Source organism: Nicotiana sylvestris, chromosome 7 (assembly GCF_000393655.2).
Source record: "Nicotiana sylvestris chromosome 7, ASM39365v2, whole genome shotgun sequence".
NCBI classification, from domain to species: Eukaryota; Viridiplantae; Streptophyta; class Magnoliopsida; order Solanales; family Solanaceae; genus Nicotiana; species Nicotiana sylvestris.
In genome coordinates, this window is record NC_091063.1 from 32638391 (window position 1) to 32656380 (window position 17990).

General features: G+C 40.2%; 1 protein-coding gene across 1 annotated transcript; it reads left to right on the plus strand.

Annotated features, from left to right (window-relative positions):
- Nucleotides 1-11209: 11209 nt before the first annotated feature.
- On the plus strand, nucleotides 11210-11944 carry LOC138872954 (uncharacterized). Its single transcript, XM_070151377.1, has 2 exons — nucleotides 11210-11376; nucleotides 11473-11944. The coding sequence occupies exons 1-2, from the start codon at nucleotides 11210-11212 to the stop codon at nucleotides 11942-11944; spliced, it is 639 nt and encodes a 212-aa protein (XP_070007478.1).
- The last annotated feature ends 6046 nt before the right edge of the window (nucleotides 11945-17990 follow it).

The window sequence follows — 17990 nt, forward strand, 5'->3', positions numbered from 1 at the left end:
TTAATATTTTTCTCTTAATTTTTAAGTCAATTTATTGCCCTATTTTATCAAGAAAAGCCCAATAATTATTCCCAAAATTGTCATTTTGGCAATTCACTTAATAAATTCTCATACTTATACTAAAATATAGCTAAAATAATTTTTGCATATTTTTACAAATTTATGTAGTATTTGTTAAGCTAAATTGCATAAAATTGCAATATTAGCCTATTTTAAGATTTAATTGTATTTATAATTATAAAATTGACTCCAATATTTTTATTTTCATAATTATATATTCTTAATCATTTTAGTACCTTTAATTTACTCCCAGAAATTATTTTACTATTTATTATAAATTAAACAAGCGAAAAAGTGGCTATTTATATGTTATCCCATTTCATTTCACTTCTGGCCGGATTTGGCACCCCATTTAAACCCAATTTCAGATATCATTACCCGGCCCAATTCTTAAAATTACCCGACCCACGACCCTTTAAAATAACCCACCGGCCCCTTTTTAATCTCAGCCGTTGATCTAATAGATCAACGGCTCACACTATTCCTTTCCTTTTTAATTCCCTAATACCCCCAAACCCTATTCATTTCTCACCAGTAGCCTCCCCTGGATTCCCCCCCTCCCAAATTCTCTCTCAGAAACCCTAGCCACCTTCCTCTATTTCCACCTTAAAACCACTGAAATCTATGGCTTCCAAGGCAACTGAAGTTTTATACCGATCTCCTATAAATCCTACACGCCGGGTTATTGAAGATTCAAGGCCTGACCATGAAGAAGTTTGGTCCAGGCTTCGTTTGATTCGAATTTTATGTCCGTCTCCAGCCTTGCTCCGGCAAGCCATGGCTGTTCGAACCTGATCTCGACTTCTCCTACTCAAATCAACGACTTTCCAAGCCTTTCTCACCATTTGGGTTCCACTAAAACCCTAGCTTTTGAGGTTCTTCTGATTTCTTTAGATCCGTTCTAGATCCGTGTTTCCCTGAGCTTTTAAACAGTTTCTCGAGATTTCTTTCAAAAACTATGCTTTCAAACCTTTATCCTTCCGATTTAGGGTTTTATCGAGACGCTTCTCTGATTTTCGTTAAGTTCTTGTGTGTTTCTTTTACTATTAGTTTCTTCTACTGTGTTTCTCTCTTACTGTGTTCTTACAAGTTCTTCTACTGTGTTTTCTATGTGTTTCTTCTGCCATGTTCTTATGAGTTCTTCTACTGTGTTTCGCATGTTGTTCTTTTACTATGTTTCTCATGAGTTTCTTTTACTGGAAGATGCATGTTAAAGGTCTTAGTTCCTTTCTGAGATTTCTGAACTTATTTCATTAGTATTTCTGCCTGATTTACTTGTTTTCGTCTCTACACTCGATTAATGGTAAAACCCCTAGAATTTGGGGGTTCATCCGAGTTTTGAGACCATTGGCTATGTGATTTGCTTGTTCTTCATCTCTGAACTTGTTTGATTTCAAAAACCCTAACTTTCTTTGGACCTATTTCGAGTTTTGAAGATTGTTTCATCTGTTGCTCAACTGAGTCTTGATATCTTTGTTTAAACCTTGGTTTCTTTATATGATTCTGATTCCCTGCTAAACTTTTCTAAGGTCCTTCTACTGGACCCTTTGTATGCTATTTGATACTCTCTCTTCTCCATTGCTGAGTTACCCTGTGATTACCATGTTCCTATAGTCTACTACTTACTGATTGTGCAATTGCATGACACTTTTTCTTCGTCCTAAATTCAGCCTCGCATGCCTAATACTTGTGTACTCTTTATATGTGATGAACTTCCTCTCTAAATAGCCTTCAATTTTTTGAATGATTTCAGACTTCCTTTTGTGTAAGTCTGATTGATTTCTTTCCTTGTTTGCTGATTGCCCTGTTACTTGGTTTGAGTCGAAAGCTTTCCTTAGCCTTTCTGACTTGGTTTATTGATGGGCCAGTAGTTACAAATCTCTAATTCCTTAATTTACTATGTACTAATTGATTCTTACCTTATTTGTTTTAACCGTGTATTTCAAAACTCTGCCCTTAATTAAAGTCATATGTATTTACCCCTAATTGTGTACTTTGCACAAGATGCTTATTTGATTTCTTTCCTTAAATAACTTTTTCTCATTACCGTTAAAGTCTGAATTCCTTAATTAAAGGAAGTCTTATACTAATTGTTTAAGTGATACCCAGTCCCATAATTATTTTTCTTACCTTATTTCTGCCTGTTTTTTCACACTATAAATACCTCACTCTTTCATTAACACAACATCCAACGCTCATAGCTTTTTTGAACTCATACTCACACTTAAAAGTATTCTCTCTTGTTAATTGTGGCCTGTTTGCAAATCTTGCTGCCTGCTTCTCTCTCTATTTGCTTTCTTTGAACTGGTATGTTCTAATTAAGATTCAGCACCACAACAATGTGTTTGTTTAACATTTTTTTTCCTTCTGTCCGCCTACTGCTTGTGTTTAGTTCAATTCTTATTTAGCATCCTCCTTCTGCCTCTTATGCCTCTATTGTGTATTTTAAGTGTGTTTGACAATGATGGTTGTTTGAGGCATGACAACATTAAAATATTGCTGTCTATGAATCAAACTTGATCCCCCTAGGATCGTAACCTCACACTACCATTGTATGTTGTATATTCTGTCGGCATAACAGCTTTCCCTATTGCTGCGTATGTCCAGAATCAATTAATGTCCGTGCACAAGGGCCCTTTGCAATTAGTTCCCAACCCCTGAATCCCTTTTGTGTGAAGTTATTATTTCTGTAGCACCCCTTTCCCTTTTCCTTTACTCCCTTAGTTCTTCAAGTTCTGTTTCTGCACTTGCACTCTCTCTTAGCCTTTAAGTTCTGCCCCCCCTCTTGTGAGCCTTGCCTTGGGACCCATCGAGCTCCCTCTGAACTTGGACACCTGAGGGTTGGCCCTTCCACACTGCACCGAGCCCCATTCTGATAATGCAATTTGGGTGTGAGCATTGCCCGGAGTCCATTGAGCCTCTTAGGGAACTTTGACACACTCAAATGGGAGAAAGGCTTTGGATCATGGTCTCTTTGAGGTGGTCTATCTCATAACTCAAAGAGGAAGTCATGAATCAGGCTTCCTCTGGTTGTATTTTTCTTTATAGTTTCTGATGTAATTTTATTTATTCGGGGTTGTAATAATTTGTAATAAACTCTTGGGGATGGTTACTGAAAAGGGTGGGTAACTATGTATGCAAAGGATAGATACTATGTCTATAGGTATTTTGAATTCTGCATATTCAAACGCATATAGAAGTTATACCTATAGGATGTTCTGAATTCTGCATGTTCAAACTTCACTTAGAAATCATATCTATAGGGTTCTGCATATTTAACTTCATATAGAAATTATGCCTATAGGATTGTCCAATTCTGCATATTCCATTACATCTAGATGCCATGCTCATAGGTTTAAAAACAAATTCTGCATCTAGATACCATGTCTATAAGGTTTGAAAAAATCAGCAATGTATAGAAAGCATGCCTATAGGGGTTTCTAATAAAAAATCTGATTCACCCAGTTATAATGGCTGCTATCAGCCGTAGGACTTCTAATCAATTTGTCAAATCTTGCCTCTCTTTTAACAATCTGATTCTATCACTTAGCAAGTTTCACGAGTATGCATTCAAAACAGTTCACTTCGAGCCTTGTTGTTTCATTGTTTTCTGAATCTGGTTGATACCATGCCTATAGGATCCTTGTCCAACACTTAGGCTAGCCTTAGGCTGATAATTATAAGTTGAATCTGTTTTTGTTAATAATTACAACTAGCAAGCAGACCTGATTCTGACTTCTTATCTGAGTTATGTGATAAGCTGAAACTGTCTTAACAATTTCCTCTCCCTCGTCTTTAATACTTTTTTTTTTTAAAAAAAAATCAGACCTAAAACAGTATGTGTAAGTCATGCTAATTACGTGCTTCTTTATTTAAGGAGGTATATCTGGGCCTTGGTTTGTTGTATGCTTTCCCCACATTTGGAATATGTGTTTTTATGTCGCCTTAGAGTTTTTACCTTTGAAACTACAAATAAGCCTAATACCCCTCCCTTTTAGGATTAGTAGTCCTAAATTCCTCCGGGACTGATAAGATTGGGACGGGTAATAGCATGACCACACGATAACATCACGTGTAGACCCTCATTGAGGAGTGATTACCGGACATTGTGTGGGGTGATCCATATTTTTAGTAAACCTAGGACCCCCCCTTTCCTTTATTCTTATTTCTTTAACATTTACATTCTAGAATATGCTTCCTCAAATCGCTCTTTTAAACTTTGTCTATTTTCAAACCTTTATATGTGAAATCCCCTCCTATTTGAGCTTTATTTGTCTATATGTTAATTGTACCCTAATTTTTATTCTGAGGGGTGCCTAACACCTTCTCCTTGGAATAATTTCAAGCCCTTATCCAATCTCTGGTTACTCAAATCATACCCTCTTGGTGTCCTAATGCACCCTAATCATTAGGTGGCGACTCTTTAAATCAAACCCAGTTCCCAAAAGGAACGAGTTGTCCTTCTAAATGTCATGAACCCGATTTTGCGAGGAAAAAGGGGGCGCGGCAGCATGGCGACTTTGCTGGGAATTTCTTTTAGGCTTTTACCATTTCAGACTATTATTGTGAATTTATGCTTCTTTATGTGCAATTATCTGTTTATTTCTTTCAAGCTTTCAATTTTCTTTTCGATTGCAAAACTGACTTGTCTTTTGTTTCCTTTATTACCTTTCTTTACTGCTTTCCTTTACTACCGCTTTAAGTTATGAAAAACTGTTGTATTTACTGCTTTCCTAACGTGCAGATATGTGACAACCTGCTTTAATTGTTACATAATCATGCTCAACATCATATTCCACTCGTGCCAAACAAAATACCACATCAACACTTATAATGAGTGGTTGTGATCTTTCGATATTATCACCCCTAAATCCGGAAAAGGTGTAGTTGCTGTAAAATCAGTCGATCAATGGTGTAGTCGACGGTTCCGTGCCTTTCCCCTTGAGTTGTCCGCTCAAGGGTACCAGTCTAAAACCCCATAGAAACCTTACTCTGTTTAACTGTGCATGCATCATGGTCAAACCTAGCCGAGTCAATTATGTTGTCCGTATAATGACTCTTTAAGATAGCCTTGTCCAAAGTCCACTGGGTTTTCCCAAAACCCAAACGGACACTACCATGTTCTGTGCTTTAATTTGGAGAACTAAATGTTTTTATGCTAATTGTTGATGTTAAATAGCCGAGTCCGGTAGGGGTATGGTTTTAACCCTTTTGTCTTGCAGAAAATGAAGAATGAGGTCCCCAGTTTCGGAATGGTTAGCACGCCCCCACTCTTGCTAGAATGGTGGAGGAGTCTTCCATCAGATGACCACATCAATGAGTGGAAAGAGAGGGCCACCAAAGCTAGCGTAAAGTTGGAATATCTAGAATACAGTCTGCTGGAATTAGAAGGAAAAGCGAGGAAGAGAGTCACCGATTGCCAGAACGCAGAGAGAAACGAAGGAGAACAACTGGCCAAGGCATTTTTACTGGTAAACCTATGCGAACCGGAGGATTTGATCAACAAGAGCATTCAACCTAAGGAAGGTCCTTCCAGGACCAAGTAGATAGGAATTTACTTTTTCGTTTTATGAATGTAATAAGGCCGATGGACACTAGTGATATTTTATTTCCTGTTATTTAGTGTCGATTTAGGATTCGTCTACTTTTTATCAATAAAATGAGGCATTTAGCATTCTATGTTCTCCTAATCAACTTGTCGCTAGGCCTACCTCGGGCACAAAGAGGTTCCCAAATAGGACACGATTTACATTCTTGCACTATGTATTTAAATATCGCAACATCTTCTTATAATCATCACTGACTTGTTACCTTTTGTTTTTACTTTTTGTTTATTTATTCCTCTTCCCCAAAGGTTAGTTCGTGCAATCTGGCAATGCCATCTTATTCCACGAGATCTAAGGGGTCCTCAACCCACTCCTCCTCTTAGTCCTGTCACAAGCAAGAACAAAGGAAAGATGGAAGATGTGAACAACTTAAAGGAAAACTCAGCTGGACAGGTAGAGGTCTCTCATGGTCATGGTACTCTAGTTCCTAAGGAAAGTGCATCCCAGCTCGAACAAAAGCTGCTGAAATTCGAAAAACAACTTGTTCAGGTCCGGAATCTGGCAAATCTGTCATTTTCCCTCACCACTCCCGATGTCAATTTCTCAAATGGTCAGAACCCCATACCTCCACAAAATATCCCAAAGCCACAAAACCATCCCGCTCCTTACCACCACTGCAACACCTGCCATACTTCCAACAATACTTCGCTGCTCATCCCAGAAACCTTGAACTCCACAAATGACCACTTTCACACCTATCACAACACGCCCACCTATGTGGAGACCATGCCGCACTCCACCCAACCCATCTCAAGCACACTCGAGTCTGATGATAAAGACTCGCTCATTAGGAACCTGACTGAAGAACTTAAGAAACTAACTAGACGAATTCAAGGCGTCAAAGGTAGTAAGGAATTGAGGGTTTAAACTATGAAGATCTCTGCATACAACCAGATGTTGAGCTGCTGGTGGGGTACAAACCTCCGAAGTTCAAGATGTTTGACGGTACAGGTGATCCGAGGGTCCATTTGAGAATATACTATGACAAGCTAGTTGGAGTAGGGAAAGACGAAAGGATCTGCATGAAGCTTTACATGGGGAGTCTGAAAGGAGATGCTCTGTCTTGGTATATTAGCCAAGACCCGAAGAAATGGTCAAACTGGGTAAGTATGACGTCCGATTTCATGGACAGGTTCAGGTTCAACACAAAAAATGCGCCAGATGTGTTCTACATTCGGAACCTAAAGAAGAATCCCACAAAACTATTCCGCGAGTATGCCACTCGCTGGAGATCCGAAGCTGCTAACGTCAGACCTGCCTTAAAGGAAGAACAAATGAACAAATTCTTCGTCTGGGCTTAGGACCCACAGTATTACGAGCGGCTAATGTTGATTGAAAGCCATAAATTTTCTAACATCATCAAGCTGGGTGAGAGGATCGATGAGGGCATCAAAAGCGGTATGGTCACGAACTTTGAGGCTTTGCAAGCTACAAATAAGGCCTTACAGTTCGGTGGTGTGTCCAAGAAAAGGGACGTATGAGCTGTAATGGTGGCACAGAGAACCAAATCTCCCATCAAATACCAAACCTATCCAATGCCTCCATTCATATATCAACCTACTCCAAACTACCAAGCACCCTCACCCTCTTACCAAACTCCACCACCCACTTATCAATCATCTCCACCACCCATATATCAACCCACTTCACTTAGATATTCCCAACCCGCATATGTTTACCAAGCCTACAATGCTCAACCATCCCACCATTAATCACCTCCTACACGCCAAAACTTCCATAGACCTCGACCAAATTTTGACCGCAAACCTCCTAAATAGTATACAGCCATTGCCGAACCCATTGACTAGCTGTAAGAGAGACTCAAAGCTGCTGGTTATGTCACCCTTATCCCTACTATAACTCCTGAGAACCCTTCTCAGGGAGTTAATCCAAACAAATACTGTGCATACCATTCCAACATGAAATGACACACCGTCGACAAATGTCGTTCTCTGAAGGACAAGATCCAGGCTCTGATTGACAATAAAATTATTATGGTAAAGAAGCCCGCTCCGAATGTCCGCAACAACCCTCTGCTAGACCATAAGGGTGGAGGCATTTACATGATCGAAATAGAGGAGGATTGGGATCCCGAGGGGTCGATTGGGTTGATCACAGAAGGTGGTGATCCAAAGAAACCAATAGTTACTCTTAGTCCAATCATAGTCCAGATTCAGCCATCTGGGGACGGCGAGGTAAACATGTCTGTGCCACTTGAGTTTGAAGCAACTGCAAAGACACCAACACCAATTGAGGTCGAATTCATGACTCCAACAAATGCACCTCCACCATTTGAAGTTGCGGTTTTACCTCCCAAAGCACATGCTCCGTTCAGAGTGAAGATGTCCACGCCTATCCCAGTGGCGATGTCCACCATGAAACCATTCCATACCATGGGACTATACAGCCAAGGCATGGGTATGACAGAGGAAACTATTGTCGCACAGGGTATGACGAGAACTGGTAGAGTTTATACCCTGGAACACCTAGCTGAGTCAAGAAAGCAGGCCTCCAATCGGCCTCCCATCATTGAGACGGGTCCAGACGATCTTTGGAGAAAGATATAGGCCAAAGAATACTCGGTCATCGACCAGTTGAACAAACAACCGGCGCAGATCTCCATCAAAATTCTGAGGCACACATGAATGCTCTGTTGAGGGTGCTGAGTGAAGCATACGTGCCAAGCAACATTACATGCGGAGAAATGGCTAACATGGTCGGACAGGTATTAGAAAGTCACAAAATTACTTTTCATGAGGATGAGCTACCGCTTGAAGGGTTGGGGCACAACAAAGCACTGCACATTACTGTGCAATGCAAGGATCACTTTATCACCGGGATCCTGATTGATGGGGGTTCCAGCCTCATCATTTGTCCACTGGTAATGCTTAAGAAGTTGGGTAAGGGACTACACGAGATAAAGGATGGAGCCATCAACGTGAAAGCCTTCGACGGTTTCCAGAGGTCCACTATTGGGAAAATTAGTCTGTGTTTGCAAATGGGGCCAACTTGGTTCGATGTCAGTTTCCAAGTGATAGACGTGCCGACATCTTACAATCTACTATTGGGACGCTCGTGGATCCATGCCGCTGGGGCTGTAGCATCAACACTACATCAGGTAGTTATGTTTGAATGGAACCACCAGGAAATGATCATTCACGGTGATGGTAGCAACCCCATATACAGTCGCCAGACCATTCATTCAAACGAAGGGAGAAGGAAGCTAGGTGGAGAGGCTTACCATCACATTGAATGAGTGAATGTTTTTGACAAATACAAATGGTGGGACAACAAGCTCGAGAGTATACTGAATTGGTGTGGGTACAAACCTGGCAAGGGGCTTGGCAAGAACCTCCAATAAATCACTAAGCCTATAAAACTCAAGAAACATGGCACCACTTTCGGACTGGGATATGAGTACACCTGGGAAGAATTCAACAACTTGTCGCCATAATGGCACGGTCCCTACTATCCACTAGATCAGCCAATACCACATTTGGAGCAGACTTTCCAATCGACTAATGTTATCTATGGGCCAGAAGAAGAGGAAGCACTGGAAGTCGTGGAAAACTTGTTCTTAGAAGACAGTGATATGGACTGTTGTGTCATTCTCGAAGAGTAGGGGGAGGAAAGCCCTTCCGTACAAACCGTAAGCAGAGGGGCCCGCCTCAATAACTAGACCATAAGGACAACCAGGGCCCGACAAGCCTCGGGGTAGCAAGGCTAAAACAAGCATTTTCTTAATTTACTAAAATATTTTTTATTTTTCGCATGTTTTCAATTCCTACAATAAGATATCCAATATTCAAAACAATTATTATGCAATTTATCAAAGCATTTTGACTTTTCTTATAAATCGACACTTATTACTATTGTTTTCTCTTATTACTTTACTTATACAACATTACTATTACTTGTCTTGGTGAACCAATGACTGTGACATGAAACGAGACAATGCTACAAACGGACATAGATTCAGAGGAAGATGACATACCAGAAGAGATTGTTAAGAAAGTTATGAATTTTAAGAACAAACCTAAGTCCAACCTAGACGAGACCGAGATTGTTAACCTGTGAGATGCAGAGAACATCAAAGAAACGAGAATCAGTATCCACTTATCGCCATTAGAAAAGAAGGAATACACAGAATTTCTAAGGGAATATGAAGACATATTCACTTCGCCGTATGATGACATGACTGGTCTATGTACATCTATTATGGCTCATAAACTGCCAACCGATCTAACATGGCCGCCTGTAAAGCAAAAGCTCAGAAAGTTTAAGCCTGACATGAGTCTGAAAATCAAGGAAGAATTCGCTAAGCAAGTTAAAGCCAAGGTTCTCTGGGTAGTAGAATACCTAACATGGTTAGCCAACATTGTGCCAATACCAAAGAAGGACGAAAATGTCAGAGTTTGTGTCGACTACTGGGATCTAAACCGGGCCAGTCCGAAAGACGATTTTCCCTTGCCAAATATACACATCCTAATCAACAATTGCGCCAAGCATGAATTGCAGTCATTTGTGGATTGTTTTGTTGGTTACCATCAAATTTGGATGGATAAAGAAGATGCTGAGAAAACAACTTTCATTACGCCGTAGGGAATGTATTGTTACAAGATGATACCGTTTGGTTAAAGAATGCAGGGGCCACCTACATGAGAGCTATGACTATCATCTTCCATGATATGATACACATGTAGATAGAGGTGTATGTAGATGACGCTATTATCAAGTCCAAGAAAGCCACTGATCACATGGAAGATTTAAGGAAGTTCTTCAATTGACTGCGAAAGTACAACCTGAAACTGAATCCCGTGAAGGGTGCATTTTAGGTTCCTGCCGGAAAACTACTTGGGTTTATTGTGAGTCGCCGAGGAATAGAACTAGATCCATCAAAGGTCAATGCTATTCAAGAATTTCCACCGCCAAAGAACAAGAAATACGTGATGAGTTTCTTAGGGAGACTTAACTACATCAGCCGGTTCCTAGCATAATCTACAGTTATCTGTGAGCCGATCTTTAAGATGTTAAAGAAGGACTCCGCTACCAAATGGACTGATGATTGCCAAAAAGCTTTCGACAGAATCAAGGAATTTCTGTCAACACCACCACCCTTAGTTCCGCCTGAGCTAGGTAGACCCTTATTACTCTACCTTGCAGTATTGGATGGAGCTTTCGGCTGTGTTCTAGGGCAGCATGATGAAACGGGGAGGAAGGAGCAGGCCAGCTATTACCCCAGTAAGAAGTTCATCCCGTACGAGGCTCGATATTCTCTGTTAGAGCGCACCTGCTGTGCTTTGACTTGGATAGCTCAGAAGTTGAGGCACTATTTCTGTGCCTATACTACATATATCATATCAAGGATGGATCCCTTGAAGTACATCTTACAGAAGTCCATGCCCACTGGCAAGCTAGCCAAGTGGTAAATCTTGTTGAGTGAATTCAACATTGCCTACGTGACTCAGAAAGCGATCAAGGGACATGCACTAGCAAACCACCTTGCTGAAAATCCCATGGACAGAGAATACGAACCCCTAAAAATGTATTTTCCTAATGAAGATGTATCATTCATAAGAGAAGATATTGCAGAATCCTATGACGGTTGGAGAATGTTTTTCGACGGAGCAGCAAACTTCAAGGGAGTTGGCATAGCAGCCGTCCTGGTATCAGAAACTGGTCAGCATTATCCGGTGTCTGCCAAACTCAGGTTCCCGTGTACCAACAACATGGCCGAGTACGAAGCCTGCATCTTAGGGCTCAATATGACTATTGACATGAACATTCAAGAGTTGCTAGTGATCAGAGATTCAGACCTACTTATACATCAGGTCCGAGAGGAATGGGCAACCAAGAACTCCAAGATACTCCCATATCTACATTATGCACAGGAATTGAGGAAAAGGTTCACAAAGACAGAATTCCAACATGTTCCCAGAGTCCAGAATGAGTTCATCGATGCATTGGCTACCCTATCATCTATGATACAACATCTAGACAAGACCTTCATTTGTCCCATTCTGGTAAAGATCCATGATCAGCCAGCATATTGTGCTCATGTTGATGACGAAGCAGACGAAAAACCTTGGTTTTATGATATCAAGGAATATTTGACAAAAGAAGAATACCCAAAACTTGTAAATACTACCCAGAAACGCACACTTCGGAGGTTGTTCAACAATTTCTTTCATAGCAGAGGAATCCTATATAGGCGGACTCCTGATTTAGGATTGCTAAGATATGTTGATGCAAAGGAAGCATCCAGGTTACTAGATTAAATTCACGCTGGGACCTGCAGTCCGCATATGAATGGCTTTATCTTAGCAAAGAAGATACTCCGAGCTGGTTACTTTTGGATGACTATGGAGATGAACTGTATCCAGTATGTCCGGAAATGCCACCACTGTCAGATACATGCAGACATGATAAAGGTACCTCCAAGCGAGCTTAATGCAACAAGCTCACCATGTTCGTTCGCCCCTTGGGGAATGGATGTTATTGGACTAATCGAGCCCGCTGCTTCCAACGGGCACAAGATTATCCTATTAGCAATTGACTATTTCACCAAGTGGGTCAAAGCAACATCCTACAGAGCAGTAACTAAGAAGGTCGTGGCAGACTTTGTCCGCGACTGCATTATCTGTCGATTCAGGATTCCAGAATCAATCATTACCGATAATGGTTCCAATCTCAACAGTGACTTGATAAAACCCTCAAGATCAGACACAAGAATTCTACAGCCTATAGACCTCAGATAAACGGAGCAGTAGAAGCCGCCAATAAGAATATCAAGAAGATATTGAGGAAAATGATAGAGAAGCATAAAAATTGACACGAGAAGTTATCGTTTGCTTTACTGGGATATTGCACCACAGTCCACGCATCAACTGGGGCAACCCCCTATATGCTAGTTTATGGTACAAAAGCAGTCATTCCCGCCGAGGTAGAAATTCCCTCCCTAAGGATCATACATGAAGCTGAGCTCGATGACCCAGAGTGGGTGAAAAATCGTTATGAGCAGGTAGCCCTCATAAATGGAAAGAGGATGAATGCAGTTTGCCATGGTCAACTTTATCAGAACAGAATGTCCAGAGCCTTCAACAAAAGAGTCAAGCCTAGACAGTTCACACTAGGGTAGATGGTGTTAAAAAAAATCTTTCCACATCAAGATGAAGCCAAAGGGAAATTCTCTCCGAACTGGCAAGGTCCGTACATGGTTCACCGGGTTTTAACAGGAGGAGCCCTCATACTTGCAGAAATGGATGGAGAAGTCTGGCCGAAGCTGATCAATTTAGATGCAGTCAAGCGTTACTATGTGTAACCTTTATACTTCACTCATATGATGTAAATTGAACTACGTCTGACTTGATTCCTATTTAAGAGGGGATACATAGGCAACCCTATGGGTTCGATCACAATTCAATAAAATTTTCATTTCCCCCTGAGATTGGAAATTGGGGCAGAATTTTGAGGAGGACCTTCAAAATTCCAAAGTTGATTTCAACCAATTATAGCTAGCAGCATTCAGAAGCAGCAACCTAGTAAACTGGGGCAGAATTTTGAGGCGGACCCTCAAAATTTCGTAACAAGGAAGGTTGTAATGTCTTGGACCACTCCGCGGTCGTCGGTTCATCTAAAGAAAACTACTCTTAATTATGTATTTATTGTTACATTTTCTTCACTAAATCATGCATGCTTATTTTTGAAATTGCGCTGTTTAGCAACGCTACCCCCAACGATACGTACAACGTCACTAGATCAAAGCCGAGCAGGTCAAGCAGAGCCAGCAGGGATACGAACTAACCCCCCTTTTACAAAACTCACGATTTTTCTTTGGATACAGGCACTTGAGTTACAAAATCATCAAATGTACTATACACTCATGAGACTCACATTGCTCGGAAATACAACTCTCAGAACCGTTACACCTACTCACAGCGTCTATCCGCACACAGTATCCCCAGCAGTCGTAATATCGCAATCCGCTATCAGCCAAAAAAATTCTATTATCGTTTGCCCTTTTACTTCTTGCATAAGGCTACCATTCTGCCTTCCGAGATTAAGTTCTACCTCCATCTGCATTTCTACATTGCATAAGGCTACCATTCTGCCTTCCTAGGTTAAGCTCTACCTCCATATGCATTCTTGCATTGCATAAGACTATCATTCTGCCTTCCGAGGTCAAACTCTACCTCCATCTACATTCTTGCATTGCATAAGGCTACTATTCTGCCTTCCGAGGTTAAGCTCTGTCTCCATCTGCATTTCGTCATTGCATAAGGCTACCATTCTGCCTTTCGAGGTTAATCTCTACCTCCATCTGCATGGTTGAAAGATCGCCACCTTATTTTCATGGCTGAAATATCGCCACCTTTACATTTGCATGGATGAAAGATCGCCACTTTATCATTTGTATGGCTGAACGATCGCCACCTTATTTACATTCGCATGGCTGAAAGATCGCCACATACTGCATTTGCATGGCTGAAAGATCTCCACTTTATCATTTGTATGGCTGAAAGATCGCCACCTTCTGTATTTCATGGGCTGCAAGATCGCCACTTACTGCATCTCATGGCTAAAAGATCACCAAATTGTTCAAATGCGTCATTGTTCGGAGGTAGCATTTTCATAGCCCGAGAACACAATTTCATGGCCTGAGGACCCCTTTTATCTTTTGCATATCATTATTCAAGGGCATCATAGTTCGAAGGCATCATTCCCATAACCCAAGAGCATCATTTCATGGCCTGCGAATCCTTATTATACGCTTCATCGCCCAGGACGTCATAGTCTAAAGATGTCATCCTAACTGTCCAAAGACAACTTTCATGGTCCAACGGGAATTTGCATCATATTTAAATTTACGCACAATATATGCTTGTGTTGCATATTAGCAGGTAAACCAGAGAGCAACGGCCGTCTCGGCAGGAGCGATCCCGTTCTGGTTCCCGCAGCCCTATCAGACTTCAATCATTCACCTCGTCATTAATATTACGTTCGTTCATGAAAAGTCTCCATCGGTATAATCCGCCGACGGATTCTGAACTTTATACGTCCTGATTCCCGTAAAAACAGGGATACGTAGGCAGCTCAGAAGCCAGAGCACGGCCTATGTCTCCTCGAACCATTTTGTTCGGTCAAAATTGACCATCATATCTTTACCCGACAACTCTTTCATCCTTCCCGGGTAAAGAGGGGCAGCTGTTGATACCCAATTTTCCCTATATATTTTTAATATGCAAATTACTTTCAAAATAGCATGTATATGCATATATAATTATGTCCCAGAGTTTTAATATTTTTCTCTTAATATTTAAGTCAATTTATTGCCCTATTTTATCAAGAAAAGCCCAATAATTATTCCCAATATTGTCATTTTGGCAATTCACTTATTAGATTCTTATATTTATACTAAAATATGGCTAACATAATTTTTGTATATTTTGACAAATTTATTTAGTATTTGTTAAGCTAAATTGCATATAATTGCAATATTAGCCTATTTTAAGATTTAATTGTGTTTATAATTATAAAATTGACTCCAGTATTTTTATTTTCATAATTATATATTATTAATCATTTTAGTACCTTTAATTTACTCCCAGAAATTATTTTACTATTTTTTATAAATTAAACAAGGGAAAAGGTGGCTATTTAAAAGTTAGCTCAGTTTATTTCACTTCTGGCCGGATTTGGCACCCCAATTAAACCCAATTTTAGATCTCATTACCCGGCCAAATTCCTAAAATTAACCGACCCACGACACTTTAAAATAACCCACTCGGCCCCCTTTAATCCCAACCGTTGATCTAACAGATCAACAGATCACACTCTTCCTTTCCTTTTTAATTCCCCAATACCCCCAAACCCTATTCATTTCTCACTGGCAGCCGCCCATGGATTCCCCCTCTCCCAAATTCTCTCTCAGAAACCCTAGCCGCCTCCTTCTATTTCCACCCTAAAACCACTGGAATCTATGGCTTCCAAGGCAACTGAAGTCTTATACCGACCTCCTATAACTCCTACACGCTGGGAAGATTCATGGTCTGACCAAGAAGAAGCTTGGTCTAGGCTTTGTTTGGTTCGAGTTGTATGGCCGTCTTCGGCCTTGCTCCGGCAAGCCATGGCTCTTCGAACCCGATCTCGACTTCTCCTGCTCAGATCAACCTCTTTCCAAGCCTTTCTCACTATTTGGGTTCCTCTGAAACCCTAGCTTTTGAGTTTCTTCTGATTTCTTTAGATCCGTTCTAGATCCGTGTTTTCCCTGAGCTTTTAAACGGTTTCTCGAGATTTCTTTCAAAAACTACGCTTTCAAACCTTTATCCTTCCGATTTAGGGTTTTGTCGAGATGCTTCTCTGATTTTCGTTAAGTTCTTGTGTGTTTCTCTTACTATTAGTTTCTTCTACTATGTTTCTCTCCTACTATGTTCTTACGAGTTCTTCTACTGTGTTTTCTATGTGTTTCTTCTACAATGTTCTTATGAGTTCTTCTACTGTGTTTCTCATGTTGTTCTTTTACTATGTTTCTCATGAGTTTCTTTTACTGGAAGATGCATGTTAAAGGTCTTAGTTCCTTTCTGAGGTTTCTGAACTTATTTCATTAGTATTTCTTCCTGATTTACTTGTTTTCATCTCTACACTCGAATAATGGTAAAACCCCTAGAATTTGGGGGTTCATCTGAGTTTTGAGACCATTGACTATGTGATTTGCTTGTTCTTCATCTCTGAACTTGTTTGATTTCAAAAACCCTAATTTTCTTTAGACCTATTTCGAGTTTTTGAAGATTGTTTCATCTGTTGCTCAACTGAGTCTTGAAATCTTTGTTTAAACTTTAGTTTCTTTATATGATTCTGATTCCCTGCTAGACTTTTCTAAGGTCCTTCTACTGGACCCTTTGTATGCTATTTGATACTCTCTCTTCTCCATTGCTAAGTTACCCTATGATTCCCATGTTCCTATAGTCTACTACTTATTGATTGTGCAATTGCATGACACTTTTTCTTCGTCCTAAATTCAGCCTCGCATGCCTAATACTTGTGTATTCTTTATATGTGCTGAACTTCCCCTCTAAATGGCTTTCAATTTTTTTAATGATTTCAGACTTCCTTTTGTGTAAATCTAATTGATTTCTTTCCTTGTTTGTTGATTTCCCTGTTACTTGGTTTGAGTCGAAAGCTTTCCTTAGCCTTTTTGACTTGGTTTATTCATGGACCAGTAGTTACAAATCTCTGATTCCTTGATTTACTGTGTACTAATTGATTCTTACCTTATTTGTTTTAACCGTGTATTTCAAAACTCTTCCCTTAATTAAACTCTTATGTATTTACCCCTAATTGCGTACTTTGCACAAGATGCTTATTTGATTTCTTTCCTTAAATAACTTTTGCTCATTACCGTTTAAGTATGAATTCCTTAATTAAAGGAAGTCTTATACTGATTGTTTTAATTGATACCTAGTCCCATAATTATTTTTCTTACCTTATTTCTGCCTGTTTTTTCACACTATAAATACCTGACTTTTTCATTAACACCACATCCAACACTCGTAGCTATTCTGAACTCATACTCACATTTAAAAGTATTCTCTCTTGTTACTTGTGGCATATTTGCAAATCCTGCTGCCTACTTCTCTCTCTATTTGCTTTCTTTGAACTGGTATGTTCTAATTAAGATTCATCACCACAACAATGTGTTTGTTTAACATTTTTTTCCTCCAATCTGCCTTCTGCTTGTGTTTAGTTCAATACTTATTTAGCATCCTCCTTCTGCATGTTCTGCCTCTATTGTGTATTCTAAGTGTGTTTGACAATGATGGTTGTTTGAGGCATGACAACATTAAAATATTATTGTCTATGACTCAAACTTGATCCTCCTGGGATGGTAACCTCACGCTACCATTGTATGCTGTATATTTTATTGGCATAATAGCATTCCCTATTGCTGCGTATGCCTAGAATCAATTAATGCCCAGGCACAAGGGTCCTCTGCAATCAGTTCCCAACCCTTGAATCCCTTTTGTGTGAAGTTATTATTTTTGTAGCACCCCTTTCCCTTTTTCTTTACTTCCCTAGTTCTTCAAGTTCTGTTTCTGCACTTGCACTGTCTCTTAGCCATTAAGTTCTGCCCCCCTCTTGTGAGCCTTGCCTTGGGACCCATTGAGCTCCTTGTGAACTTGGACACCTGAAGGCTGGCCCTTCCCCACTGCACTGACCCCTATTCTGATAACACAATTTGGGTATGAGCATTGCCCGGAGTCCCATTGAGGCTCTTAGGGAACTTTGACACACTCAAATGGGAGAAAGGCTTTGGTTCATGGTCTC

Coding starts and splice junctions, on each gene's coding strand:
- LOC138872954 (XM_070151377.1), top strand. CDS start 11,210: ATGTATTTTCCTAATGAAGATGTATCATTCATAAGAGAAGATATTGCA. Junction 11,377..11,472: donor CCGGTGTCTGCCAAACTCAG/GTTCCCGTGTAC, acceptor GCTAGTGATCAG/AGATTCAGACCTACTTATAC.